General features: G+C 33.7%; 1 protein-coding gene and 1 long non-coding RNA gene across 2 annotated transcripts in view; both read left to right on the top strand.

Moving 5' to 3' along the window:
- Window positions 1-7931: 7931 nt before the first annotated feature.
- LOC143046606 (uncharacterized) overlaps window positions 7932-14156 on the top strand; it is a 32320-nt gene continuing 26095 nt past the window's right edge. The window contains exons 1-2 of the long non-coding RNA XR_012969180.1: window positions 7932-8002; window positions 8519-8678. This is a non-coding gene — a long non-coding RNA (uncharacterized LOC143046606). The remainder of the gene's footprint in view (window positions 8003-8518; window positions 8679-14156) is intronic.
- Window positions 9034-13187, top strand: LOC143044323 (uncharacterized). Its single transcript, XM_076216269.1, has 2 exons — window positions 9034-10568; window positions 12257-13187. Exon 1 carries the CDS (start codon window positions 9658-9660, stop codon window positions 10564-10566), a length of 909 nt encoding a protein of 302 aa, XP_076072384.1. The 5' UTR covers window positions 9034-9657; the 3' UTR covers window positions 10567-10568; window positions 12257-13187.

Genomic DNA, 14156 nt, shown 5'->3' with positions numbered 1-14156 from the left:
TTTTTTTTGTTCAATCAATAATGAAAGTGAAATAGTGAAATAACAATACACTTTTTGCAGCCAAAAAGGTTCAATTTTGTCAAATTGCGCTAAGAAACATTGATAATTAGTTATTCACTTGCAAGTGAATGAGTCGACCTCTTTAAATCTGTATTCATGTGAACTTCAATTTAACCCCTAGCTAGAGATTGACAACACATGCATTGTACGTGTACTCGTTAGTTAAAGAAAAAGAATTTCAACAATGTGAGTGAAACTACGGTAAATCGTTTGATTAATAATTCGATGCACATAAAATCATTCTTATACGGTTAAAAGCAATGAGAAACATCTATTTTTAGCTCACCTGGCCCAAAGGGCCAAGTGAGCTTTTCTCATCACTTGGTGTCCCTGGTCCGTCGTCTGTCGTCGTTAACTTTTACAAAAATCTTCTCCTCTGAAACTAATGGGCCAAATTTAACCAAACTTGACCACAATCATCATTGGGGTAACTAGTTTAAAAAATGTGTTCAGTGACCCGGTCAAAAACCAAGATGGCCTCTATGGCTAAAAATAGAACATAGGGGTTAAATGAAGATTTTGGCTTATAACTCTGAAACGAAAGCATTTAGAGCAAATCTGACATGGATTAATATTTTTTATCAAGTCAAGATTTATCTAAAAACAGTAATAATGTTCAGCAAAATAAGATCTACAAATAAGTCAACATCACCAAAATTGTCAGTTGACCCCTTAAGGAGTTATTGCCGTTTATAGGCAATTTTTAACCATTTTTCTTAAATTTTTGTAATTGTTTCATGTGTTTACAAAAAACTTCTCCTCTGAAACTACTGGGCCAAATTAATCCAAACTTGGCCACAATCATCATTGGGGTATCTTGTTAAAAAAATGTGTAGCGTGATCCTGCCAACCAACCAAGATGGCCGCCATGGCTAAAAATAGAACATAGGGGTAACATGTAGATTTTGGCTTATAACTCTAAAACCAAAGCATTTAGAGCAAATCTGTCAATGGGTAAAATTGTTTATCAGGTCAAGATTTATCTGTCCTGAAATTTTCAGGCAAATTGGACAACCTGTTGTTGGGTTACTGCCCCTGAATGAGTAGTTTTAAGGAAATTTTGCAGATTTTGGTTATTATCTTGAATATTATTATAGATAGAGATAAACTGTAAAGAGCAATAATGTTCAGCAAAGTAAGATCTACAAATAAATTAACATGACCAAAATTGTCAATTTTTGTAAATTTTTAGAAAATGTTTTCCACTGTAATTACTGTGCCAAGTTCATTATAGATAGAGATAATTGTAGCAACAAAAATGTTCAGTAAAGAAAAATCTACAAATACATCACCATCACCAAAACACAATTTTGTCATGAATTTATCCGTGTCCATTGTTTAATATGCACATAGACCAAGGTGAGCGACACAGGCTCTTGGGAGCCTCTAGTTATACATAAATTAGGCCGTTAGTTTTCTCGTTTGAATTGTTCTACATTTGTCATTTCGGGACCTTTTATAGCTAACTACGCGGTATGAGCTTTGCTCATTGTTGAAGGTCGTACGGTGACCTATAGTTGTTAAGTTCTGTGTCACATGGTCTCTTGGCAATTGGCAATCATACCACATCTTTTTTTTTTTTACATTATGTGCTCATATGCATTGATTATTTTCTTGAAATAATCATAGATTTTTGTTAGATGTATCCATCTGATGAGATCAGCCTTATTGTTGTCAATGTTTTTATTTGTTTTGATGCTTTATATGATTACAGGATATTTTCTAGTGTTTTATAACATCCTCTTGTGTTACACCAACCCGGGTACATGTTGTATGTAAGGTGTATAACATCCTCCTGTGTTACATCCACCAGAGTACATGTGGTATATTAGGTGTATAACATCTTCCTGTGTTACATCGACCCGGGTACATGTCACTGTGCAATTGAAAATTTCTTGCTATTGCACAATACTGTGTCATCTAATTACATCACAGATTGGTTATTATACTAGATATTAATGCTATTTATTTATGAGATTTTGAGTTTCGTTTTTTCATAAAAGAACACATTGTGTTGACATGTATTTGTCAAAATCAGACTTGTAATAACTCTCTTCTGGGATGTATCTTTGAAGCAATTCAGATTCAAAAGCGTAAAAACAATGAATTTATCGTAGAAGCTTTAAAAAGAGATCTATAAGAAAATATGTTTAGAGAATGGGTAATACATGTGTCAATCATGACTTCCCATCAAAAATGTAGTTGTCCTACTGGGTTTTGGTTATTAAAAGGATAGACATTGGATGAAAAATATTAATTGTTGCCAGCTGGGCAATCAGGGGGTTTTATACTGAGTGTAATGAACAGTTATTATGATATGCTGGAATAAATTGACTATCTGATTTGATCTGGAACGATATAACTAGTTGTTTTGTTCCGGCCAGAATTTTTCAACTAGCTACATTGTTCCGGGAATTTTCAACTAGCTACTTTTTTCTGGAACTTTTCAACTGCACTCGGAACAAAACAACTAGTTGAAAAGTTCCAACGGAACGAAATAACTAGTTAGAAAGTTCCGCCGGAACAAAGTAACTGGCGGAACATAGTGGCTGTTACATTTACGCATATTGTCATGACCATAAATATAGGTCATTTTTTTTAATGACGTCATTGTTTGGTATGTAACGTCACGAACGTCAAGTTTTCATATTGTATGTGACGTCACGAACATCAAGTTTGCATATTTTTTGGCACACTAAATGCAACTATAAAAAATACAAAACACTCAAATAAATACAATAATAAACAAAATATTTTTAAAACAGCAGCAGGCAAATGGTAAGGTAACCCAGGTGCTTTGTATAAGCAGTTATTTTAAGGCTTTGAACCAAGACAAAAGCAGAACTGAAGGTAACCCAGTGCTAATCTATCGAGATCAGAAAACAGTTCATATAATATAATACTCTTCTGTTGAAATATATGATAAAGCGTATAATACATGGCAAAATCCGTATCACATGCCGTATCACCCTCGACCAATATCATCCCTCGGGCCTAAAGGCCCTTGGGCTGATATTGATGTCACGGGATGATACGACATATGATACGGATTTTGCCATGTATTATTCTCTATATATCAACAATTCACCAAAGTTTCATGAAAATTCAGCTGAAAGCTTTTTTGAGTTATTGATAGTGTTGACAACAGAAGGATGAATCAACATACAACAGTGGGGCGATAAGAAACAATGAAGGAATCAGAAAGGACAAGATGATTGAAATATAACTCAACTTTTAGAGTCCAATGATCAACTTTAGAGTTAAACTTCACAGAGAGAAGTCAGTAAATAAGATGCAAAATTCAATTGTGTCTGATCCATTTGTCATTTGAAACAATAAAATATGTTTAAACCCACCTCAAAAAGATTTGTGAATTAATCAAGCATGCAATGAATTTTAGATAACACCCAAATATATATTTTCCGCTGAGCTCCTATGAAAACTGATAACTTATTATTTATGTAAGTTTCCTACCTGTTTGATATTATATGCTTGGTCAACTTGATTTCTGAAAAGAAAAAAAAAAGAAACATTAACACAGAGACATGTCTGGTCTACATGTATTTGTAGATCATGTTTATTTGTTATTCAATAATTCATATGTTGCAATTAAAATAGCAATACCTTAACATTTAAAGTATGCAAATATTCAAAGTCTTTTCATAGCAAATTTCATAATAATAGAATAATAGACAAACCTTGCATTTACCCCTACTTTCTATGAGGTGGGATAGGACCTTTGTTGGGTCTCAGGGATCATGTGTTTTTAAGCTTAAGATTTCGAGATTGACCCTTTAAGGATCCAGGAATTCGTTTTTCAAAATTTTGGGATGTTGAATTGGGATTGTATTTTTTTTAAAATATCAAAAATTAGCTCAAAATCTTAACTGTGATTTTCAACAATTTATCAGGGTCCAAAGTCAGAAATTTCTGCAAAAAATTAAACTCAAACTTGATCTGTAACTCATCATGGTTAACTCACATACCAAAAATCAGCCAAATATCTAAAAGTGTTTAGAAAAAAGACTGTGTAATGGTTTGTTGTGGAATGAGCGAATGACAGAATGACTGAGACAAGGGTAAAACTATATTGCCCTGACAACTTTGTTCTGGGCCATAAAAAAAACTATGAAAATAATACATTGAACTTTATATCTAATTTTGAAAAATATGTATTTTCTATAAGGTTACATATTAAAAAATCTTAGAGGACAGATTAGCAACAAAGTACATTTTTTTTTACTTTTGTTAGCACCTCATACGGAACATACAAATCATTACTGGATTCAATTCTTTTATTGGATCTAAATGGAAGACTTAAATTTGTAAGTATTTCCCAGCATATGCTTAACTATAAAGCCCCCTTACTGAAGCCTACTTAGATAACAGATACTGAGATAGGCAACAAAGCAACAACACAGCTCTTAAGAAACAATTAATCATATAAAATAAGAAGATGTGGCCATGGTATGAGTGCCAATTAGCCAACCTTCCATCCGAGTGGCATTGTATATGAAGTCACCAATTTAGGTCAAATAATAGCCTTATTTCTACATCAAGCCTTGGCTTCCTTTGGATCCATTTGAAGCTTTTCTCTGGAAGACAATTTTATAATAGTATGTTTTTCCAATAGGTTACTATGTTACACTAAGGGCCACTATAGGCAACTTTCTAGGATAAAAAAGTAAGAATGCTAATTCAAGTTTACATCTCATAAGAAACATTCATGTCATATATTATTCCTATCACTATGAGTGATTCATGTAAGAATTTTTTATGTAATTCCTAAAACTAGGTACCCTGATGGTAGCTTTCTGGGATGACAAATCAGTGACAAGGTTACAAAACTTGGTAGGTAACCTGGTAAGCACCTCATCAAGAACATAAATACAATATTTGGTTTCAATGAATTCAAAGGTTCTTATAAAGAAAGAAGATGTTGGTTACATAACTATTGGTAAATAACACAGTTGCAACTATATGTACTATCCTTAATGGTTGCGCCCAAAACATCGATAAGGACAAGTTACAGATATATCCAGCCATTTTCAAAAAAGTAGAGGGGAGGTCCCAACCAAGGAGAAAAGGATGGATGGGGGTCCAACTTTATGTCCCCATTCAAATGCATTGGTCGTCAGAAAAAAAGGGTTTCAACCTCCGGAACTCGCCCCTGTATCTGCCACTGTTTATGTCACATTTTGAAAAAGCCTCATATAAACTATTTTAATCGAATTTAAACAGTTACAGGAAACCAGGTAAAACACAATATTGGATTTACTCATTCCTATGCTTTTGCAAGCAAAGAGTCATGGTAAATTAGACAACATCAAACAGGTCAACCAGGTCGTTAATGCTGTGGTATGGCAAGGAACTGTTCAGGGTAAGGTGTTATTTAGTAAATGACATCAATTGTTTATAATCTGGTGTTTGGCGATCAGATAAGTTATGTAAAATATAGTATCCTTTTCGTCATAGAAAAACCAACAGAGAATGAATTTTCAGTTGTCTTGGCATAGGACCAAAATCTTTAAAAATTACCAATATAAATAAGATTAACTTCCAAATTTCAACATTCCTTAGTAGAATGATATAAATTCATGTCTATGTTAACGGGAGTCACATGTGGAGCTATATCTGCTTACCCTTCCGGAGCAACTGAGATCAACCCCAGTGTTAATGGTGAGGTGTGTGTTGCTCAGACTTTAGTTTTACATGTTGTGTTTTGTAAACTATTGTTAATGTCTGATTGTCTTTTTTTCTTCTTTTTTTGGTGATGGCGTTGTCAGTTAATTATAGACTTCAGTGGCGGATCCAGAAATTTTCATAAGTGGGGGCCCACTGACTGACCTAAGAGGGGGCCCGCTCCAGTCACGCTTCAGTGATTCCCTATATAAGCAACCAAATTTTTTCCCAAAAAGGGGGGGCCCGGGCCCCCTGGGCCCCCCCCCTAAATCCGCCTATGGAGTCTGTGAGTATGAATGTCCCTTTGGAATCTTAATTTCGCCTATGTTTTAATGTTTTCAACTATAGAAAAACAGCATACTGAGACTGTTTTCAATTGTAATATTATAAAATAAAATGTATGGCTACTAGGGATTAAATTTTCAGAGAAGAATTAAGCGGCTTGATATTTAAAGCAGTGTGTACATTTGATTTTAAAAATACTAATACAAGACAACGTTAACCATGTAGGCTACTAATTTTCCGCCACTTGTTTCACATCAATTCGTATTATTGATAGTAAATCTAGGAGATGTAACGCTACAATACCTTAATATTTAACATCGTACATCAGTATTGTAATCAGTGAAAAAAGGCTCAGTATAGTGAGTGATTTCATCAATGTTTACATTAAAATAAAGGGTATACAAATTTATATGTCCAGTTCCCGGGTTTCCTTATCGGTTGTCCATATTTCTTTGTCCCATTAGGTTTCTTTTTCGTTTTCTTTTCATTTTACAAGAAACAAGAGGCTGTCACATTTATTTGTGTCCTGGCAATATCACAAGAACCATAACTGATGAACGGTGAAAGTGAAAATCGTCAATATCAAATTTGACCTGCATTTTGTCATCAGTATCAACATATTAAAATTTGAAAGAGCTTAGGTTGAATGGTTCATGAGTAAATGCAACAACATGAATGGAAACGCCATTTTTTTATCTTTCAAGAACCATAACTCCTGAACGGTAAAAGTCAAAATCAACATTATTTAACTTGACCTCCATTTTGTCATCAGTAACAACATATGAAAATTTGAAAAGCTTTGGTTGAACAGTTCATGAGTAATTTAAGCACTGACATGACTGGAAACGACATTTTTCAATCTTTCAAGAACCATAACTCCTGAACAGTAAAAGTCAAAATCGTCATTCTTGAACTTGACCTCCATTTTGTCATCAGTAATAACATATTAAAATTTGGGAAGCTTGGATTGAACAGTTCATGCAAAACTGCACGGACAAGACTGGAAACCCCATTTTTCAATCTTTCAAGAACCATAACTACTGAATGCCCGGTAAAAGTCAAAATCGTCATTCTTGAACTTGACCTCCATTTTTTCATCAGTAACAACATAGGAAAATTTGGGAAGCTTTGGTTGGACAGTTCATGCATAAATGCACAGACACGACTGGACACGCCATTTTTCAATCTTTCAAGAACCATAACTCCTGAACGGTAAAAGTCAAAATCATTCTTGAACTTGACCTTCATTTTGTTGTCAGTAACAACATGTTAAAATTTTAAAAGCTTTTGATGAATGGTTCATGAGTAAATGCACAGACAACATTTGTTTGCCGCCAGCCCGACCGCCCTACTGCTGACTGCCAGCCGTACATCCCCAAATCAATAACCGAAATTTTTGTCACAAAAATCTGGTTAAAAATACAACGAAAGTTACAAATACACACCAATCATAATGCAAAGCAATTGAAGAAGAATCGCAGAAAAAACAATGAAAAGCATTTCCCCAACCTATCTTAGGATCGAGTTGAAGGACCATCTTTTTAGGCCGTATGTAGATTTGGTTTTGTGTTGCTGGGTTACTATCTTATTGACATTTATCCAACATGTGTTTAAAATAAGAAAAGTCTAACAGACTATAATGAATAGCATGAACAACGTTCACATGACCTTATCTAATATTTAAAAACAAAAACATAGTCTCATCATCTCCTGCTAATTAGTTCAATATGTTATGCTTTTAAATCTTTTATTTTCAATTTATTCCTCTTTTTTTCTTTCTTGTAAACATGTGTTATACTACATAAAACATGCCTATTCACGTATATGTAGATAAAATAACCCTAAATAAAAGATGTTAGTTCTTTCTGTTTCCGTTTTCCGTTTCCGTTTCGTTTTCCGTTTCCGCCGTTTAGCAACACCCCCTTTTTTCACCCTCCTTGGCAGCCGTCTGGGATCATAATGAATCAGCTACAAAGTAACAAAACTTTTACAACACTGCATGAAGAATATTCATGCAATGTTTTATTTCGCTCCATTTAGTGGCTCTCTAGAAGAAGTTCATAATATATAAAGTTAATGGACAACAGACAAGGGTCTGCATGTGATGAAAAAAGCTCACTTGACTTGGGTTAAAAAAAAATGTATTTTGACCCTAGGCTTGTGTTCTATTTTAGCCATGTTGCTGGCCATTTTAGTAGGAAGGCTAGGTCGTACGTCACATTTATTATGAACACATGTACAATTTCAACTAGAAACACCAATGATGCAGGATTCTGGTCAAGTCTGTTTATAAGGGTTTATATATATAGACTTAACAAATACAGACCAAAAAAATCTGTATGCAACATACAGTTTCATTAGTTTCGGTACTTATACATCTTCAGATTTTCAATTTGGCTTTGAGTGTTCCTGATGATAAAACTAAATCCAGACAAGCGAGCTTTAAACGCATAGAATTATTAAAGTATTGTTTTCAATTATTTTATACTAGCTGAAGTATCCAGGTTGTCCAGAAAAACAAAACTTTATGCAAAAAGCTCATAATGTTGCCAACTGCACTCACTTCGGCATATGTCCTGCACTCTGCAAGAGGAGACACAAATTTCCTGAATTTGATTCATTACACAAATATTCAGCTGTACAATGTACAGGTATGTAGAACAAATCAAAGTATATATACTTACGTAATGTAATTAATCAGCCCTTAATAGAGTCAAATAATGATTTTGGTTATTACATAAGCCTCATCTCATCTTTTCTGATAAAAATGAACAAAAAACAAATATGTAACACATTAACAAACAATAACTGAATTACAGGCTCCTGACTGGGACAGACACATACAATTATGTAACAGAAATGGCCTATTATTTTCTCAATTGGAAAACTGAAATCATTTCTGTTTTCATATTTGTAGTTTTGTTTTACACCAACTTTCAGCAGATGTAAGTCATTAGATAAGAGGCAGTCTACTTGAGTGTGCCTGTTGCATTATAGTACTATTTTATTGAACAATAGATGACTTAGAGGCTTCCACGAGAGAACGGAAGTTCGTAACTACCAAAGGTCATTACGGTCACGTGACGCCACTGGTCAATTCTTATAAACAAATCTCCAAGTTTTTTTACAAATAATTACCAAATAAACAGTTTCGTATGTGTAGGAAAATAATATATTTAGTGCAGGAACTAACAGTGTTTCTTTTTAAGTGAATTTTACGCGTGGATGTATTTCTAAACGAAAGAATATTAATTGGATTTATTTATGAAAACAGTTACGCTATAATGGCGACGGCCGAACGAGGCCACACGTCCGAGATGGACAATTCTCCTCGAGATGAGGAAATGATAAATGCAATAAAGAGAAGAACTCGTGAGATTTATCGAGTTAAAACTGGGAAAGCCAGCGAAACTCCAAGGCCTGTGCAACGAGATGTTGATGAAACAGGACCAAGTGATATTGACAATATTGGAGAGGGGTCAACCGGAAATGACCTTACAATGCAAGCATTGTGGGACAAAATATCTAACATGGCCGATGTAAACAAACGGCAGATAGAATCCCATACAGAGATTATTGCCAATTTGGCTGCCAATATGCTTACCGTGCAAGACGCGGTTACCAACAAAAATGTCCAGAAAACGAAAACAAACAATAATACGCAAAAGGACAAAAGCTGACAACGAGGTTAACCTCATAAATAATAACAATCAAAGTGATCTGTCAGATAATGGTCTGGAAGACATTTCCGACGATGACGATGATGAGTTAAACATCGATGATATTGTTGACGCAAATGACGATGCGGAGAATAAAGCTTTTCTAGATGAACTAGAGAAAATGTACGAAGAGCCTAAGAAATTTGGTGACAGTATAGATAATCAGATGGCTAAATTGGTAGATCAGGCTATAAATAAGCCAATGAAAACAGAAACACTAACAAAGTTAGAGGAACAGTATTTAGTTCCAGAAAACTGTAAACGCCTTCAGGTCCCCAAAGTTAACAAAGAAATTTGGAGAGGGTTCAAGAGTAAGAAACAAAGGGATCCAGATTTGGCACTACAAAATGTGCAAAAATGCATGACAACTACTCTTCTAATGGTAGTTAAGTCTTTAAATGTTATGAAATCTGGAGGGGACATGAATGAGGTTAAAAACACAACAAAAGACATGTTTAAAATGTTAACCCATGGTATATATACATCAAATAGAAAACGCAAACAGCTAATAACGCCAGGAATTTCTAGTAAATATAGAAGGGTAACAGAGGTGGACACACCAGTTACAGAGTACCTTTTCGGGGACAATTTAGATACAAAATTGGAAGACCTTGAAAAAGAAGACAGGAGGACAAATAAACTCAGCTTTAATGACTCTTTTTTAGAGGAACGCAGAGTGGAGAAACGTCCAGGACCTCCATGGCAAAAACCACCCTATTTTCAGCCAAAGCATGCAAAAACTTCTGGACAAGTACATGGACAGAAGGGCAACAAGAACAAGAAGATGAAGGCCGGATTTCACAACAAAGACAAACGTTAAGTGTAAGTGAAAATATAACAGTGATAAACACAGTAGACAATTTTACAGGAGGGAAATTAAAACTTTTTGTACAAAATTGGGAAAAGTTAACAAGTGATGCTTTTATATTAAATGCAGTGAAGGGATACAAGATTGAACTAGATGAAATCCCAAAACAAAATTTTAGACCATCTCCAATAGTTTTTAATGAACAAGAAAACAATTTGATTACAATGGAAGTTAATAAATTCTTGAAAAAAGGGATTATTAGGGTGGTAATGAAAACAGAAAAAGAGGAATATTTTTCAAATATATTTATTCGCCCTAAGAAAGACAATACAATTCGAATGATTTTGAACTTGAAAAACTTCAATGAAAGTGTGTCAAAAATTCATTTCAAAATGGAAACATTGGTACGAGCTTTAACAAACATACAACAAAATGATCATTTTGCATCGATTGATTTAAAAGACAGTTATTTTAGTGTACCAGTTCATGAACAGGACTGCAAATATTTAAAATTTATGTGGAATGATATCGCTTATCAATTTTGTGTATTACCACAAGGATTATCAACCAGTCCAAGAATTTTTACAAAATTACTTAAACCAGTATACTCTTTTTTGAGAAAAATGGGTCATATAAATGTTCCTTATATAGACGATAGCTTACTTATAGCACGCTCTTATGAAGACTGTCAGAACAATGTAAAACATACTGTGGAATTAGTTGATAGTTTAGGCTTTACAGTACACCCAAAGAAATCTGTCTTTACACCAACTAAAGAAATAACTTTTTTAGGATTTATAATTAATTCTGAAAATATGACAGTTAGATTGACACAAGAAAGGATTTTAAATTTACAAGATTTATGTGTTAATGCATTGCATTCGAAGGAAATAACTATTCGAAGTTTTGCTACAATTATAGGAAAAATGGTTGCCAGTGAACCAGGTGTACTATATGCTCAATTGTATTACAAAGATTTAGAAATATATAAAGAGAAAGTGTTAAAAAAGTTTTATGGGAATTATGATAGAAGTATTTGTTTACCAATTCATGTGAAAACAATATTTAATTGGTGGATAAAAAATCTTCCTTCTAGTTACAAACCAATAATTCAAAATGATCCTGATATTATAATGTTCAGTGATTCAAGTAAAACTGGCTGGGGTGGAATTAATAAAACCACTGGGAAGAAAACAGAAGGTTTTTGGTCAGCAGAAGAAAGAGAAATGCATATTAATGTTTTAGAATTAAAGGCAGCTTTCTTAACTTTACAATCATTGGCTGGGAATATTTCACAAAAGCATATTCGAATGAACTTAGATAATACAGTAGCTATTTCTTATATTGAAAATTTTGGAGGAAAAATTACAAATTTACATATTCTAGCAAAAGAAATATGGTCTTGGTGTTTAGAACGAAAATTATGGATTAGTGTGGCACATATAGCTGGAAAGCTAAATATAGAAGCCGATAAACTATCTAGAAAATTAAATGACGACATGGAATGGACATTAAAAACAGAATTATTTGAAAAATTACAGAGTACTGTAGGGACAATGCATATAGATTTATTCGCTAGTAGGCTTAATAATAGGACAACTCAGTATGTTTCATATAAGCCAGACCCACATGCAATAGCAATTGATGCATTTACTATAAAGTGGACTAATAATAATTTTTATTATATCTTTCCTCCTTTCAGTGTCATAGGACAGGTGCTTCAGAAAATCATCAAGGACAAGTTAGACAAAGTAGTATTGATAGCACCACTTTGGCCAACACAAATATGGTTTCCGCAATTATTACATCAGATCAGTCAACAATCATACATCCTGCCGAAAAACAGTCTCTTTCTACCACAGGATCTGAAACGAATTCATCCAATTTCAAACCTCCTTCTGGGAGCTTTTATCTTGTCCGGGAAAGCTTGGAAAATAAAGGACTTTCAACACTCACTGCCGACATCATTTTACAATCTTGGAGGCAATCCACAGGAAAACAATATGGGACTTATTTCAAAAGATGGATGTGTTTTTCAAATAAAAGACAAACTGATCCACTTGATCCATCTATAAACACTGTGCTGTCCTTCTTATCATCACTTTATGATAGTGGATTAAGTTACAGTGCAATCAACACTGCTAAATCAGCAATATCTTCAATTTGTTCTGTGACAAGTGGGATAGACATTGGGAAACATAAACTAGTAACTCGATATATGAGGGGAATTTTCAATGCTAGACCGTCTCTTCCCAAATATACAGAAACATGGGATGTAAATATAGTTTTAGATTATTTGAAAACATTACCTGCAAATGAGGAATTAACATTATTACAACTATCACAAAAGCTAGCATTATTGCTTATGCTGCTTAGTGCGCAACGCTGTCAAACTGTTCATTTGATAAAACTGAATAATATTACTATTTCTAATGACAACATGAAAGTGTACATAGTAGACTTAGTTAAACAATCCAAACCAGGGAAGCACATTGGACCATTGGAATTTAATAGACATGATGATAATAAACTATGTGTTATTGTAGCAATGGAAGAATATTTGAAAAGAACTTCAAAACTCAGGGGACAGGAAAAATCCCTTTTCATTTCATGTGTTAAACCTTTTAAAACTGTAACAAAAAGAACAATATCACGTTGGATAAAACATTTATTAGGAAAAGCAGGAATTGATATAAAAGTGTATGGGACACATAGCTGTCGATCAGCTTCATCGTCTAGCGCTGCAGCACATGGGATTCCATTAAATAATATACTGAAAACAGCCGGTTGGAGCTCAGCACAAACTTTTTACAAATTTTATTTTAAACCTATTCAAACACAAACATTAAGTGATAGCTTATTGGAAAACAAATAATAACATTTATTACAATGTATGTTTTTGTTATAAATGTATATTCATGTACATATATATAGTTGGAATAATAGAATAGTACATAATTAGAATTTTTATTAGTATCCAGAATTGCCTACACATACATCCTGGTGTGAATGATCTAAAATGTAGAACTCTAAAGTCTCGTGGAAGCCTCTAAGTCATCTATTGTTCAATAAAATTTCCAAATTAATCGAAACTTGTTGAAGATTGATTATAATTTTATTGAGCAATAGATGACTTAGGGCTTACACGCCCACCCAAGCTGTTGGGCCAGCTCCCTCCCTACACTACAATTTAGATCATTCATTCTCTAAAGAATGACCTTTGGTAGTTACGAACTTCCGTTCTCTCGTGTAAGCCCTAAGTCATCTATTGCTCAATAAAATTATAATCAATCTTCAACAAGTTTCGATTAATTTGGAAATTATCCTCTATCTCTAGTGTGATAGGATAGATGGGTTCAACCTATTCAACAAATTCTGAATTATTTAGGGAGAGAATGATGGTACTTGCAAAAAATACTTTGTTATAAATTACAAGTATATGTAACAAAATCCACGGCATTATTAAACAGAACAGTCTTTTGCAATAAAAATAACACTTGAAATCTGTATAAAATGTTACATTTGAAAAAGAAATGAATTACATGTAGGTTAGGATTTCACTCAATGCATCCTCAGCATGAATCCACTCCTTCACTCAATGT

This window comes from Mytilus galloprovincialis, chromosome 9 (assembly GCF_965363235.1).
Source record: "Mytilus galloprovincialis chromosome 9, xbMytGall1.hap1.1, whole genome shotgun sequence".
Classification (NCBI taxonomy): domain Eukaryota; kingdom Metazoa; phylum Mollusca; class Bivalvia; order Mytilida; family Mytilidae; genus Mytilus; species Mytilus galloprovincialis.
The sequence above is the reverse complement of the archived record's forward strand: the minus strand, read 5'-3'. Positions and strand labels throughout refer to the sequence as shown.

What these genes read in the sequence shown, in the direction of transcription:
- LOC143044323 (XM_076216269.1), top strand. Translation starts at nt 9,658, where the DNA reads ATGTCCAGAAAACGAAAACAAACAATAATACGCAAAAGGACAAAAGCT.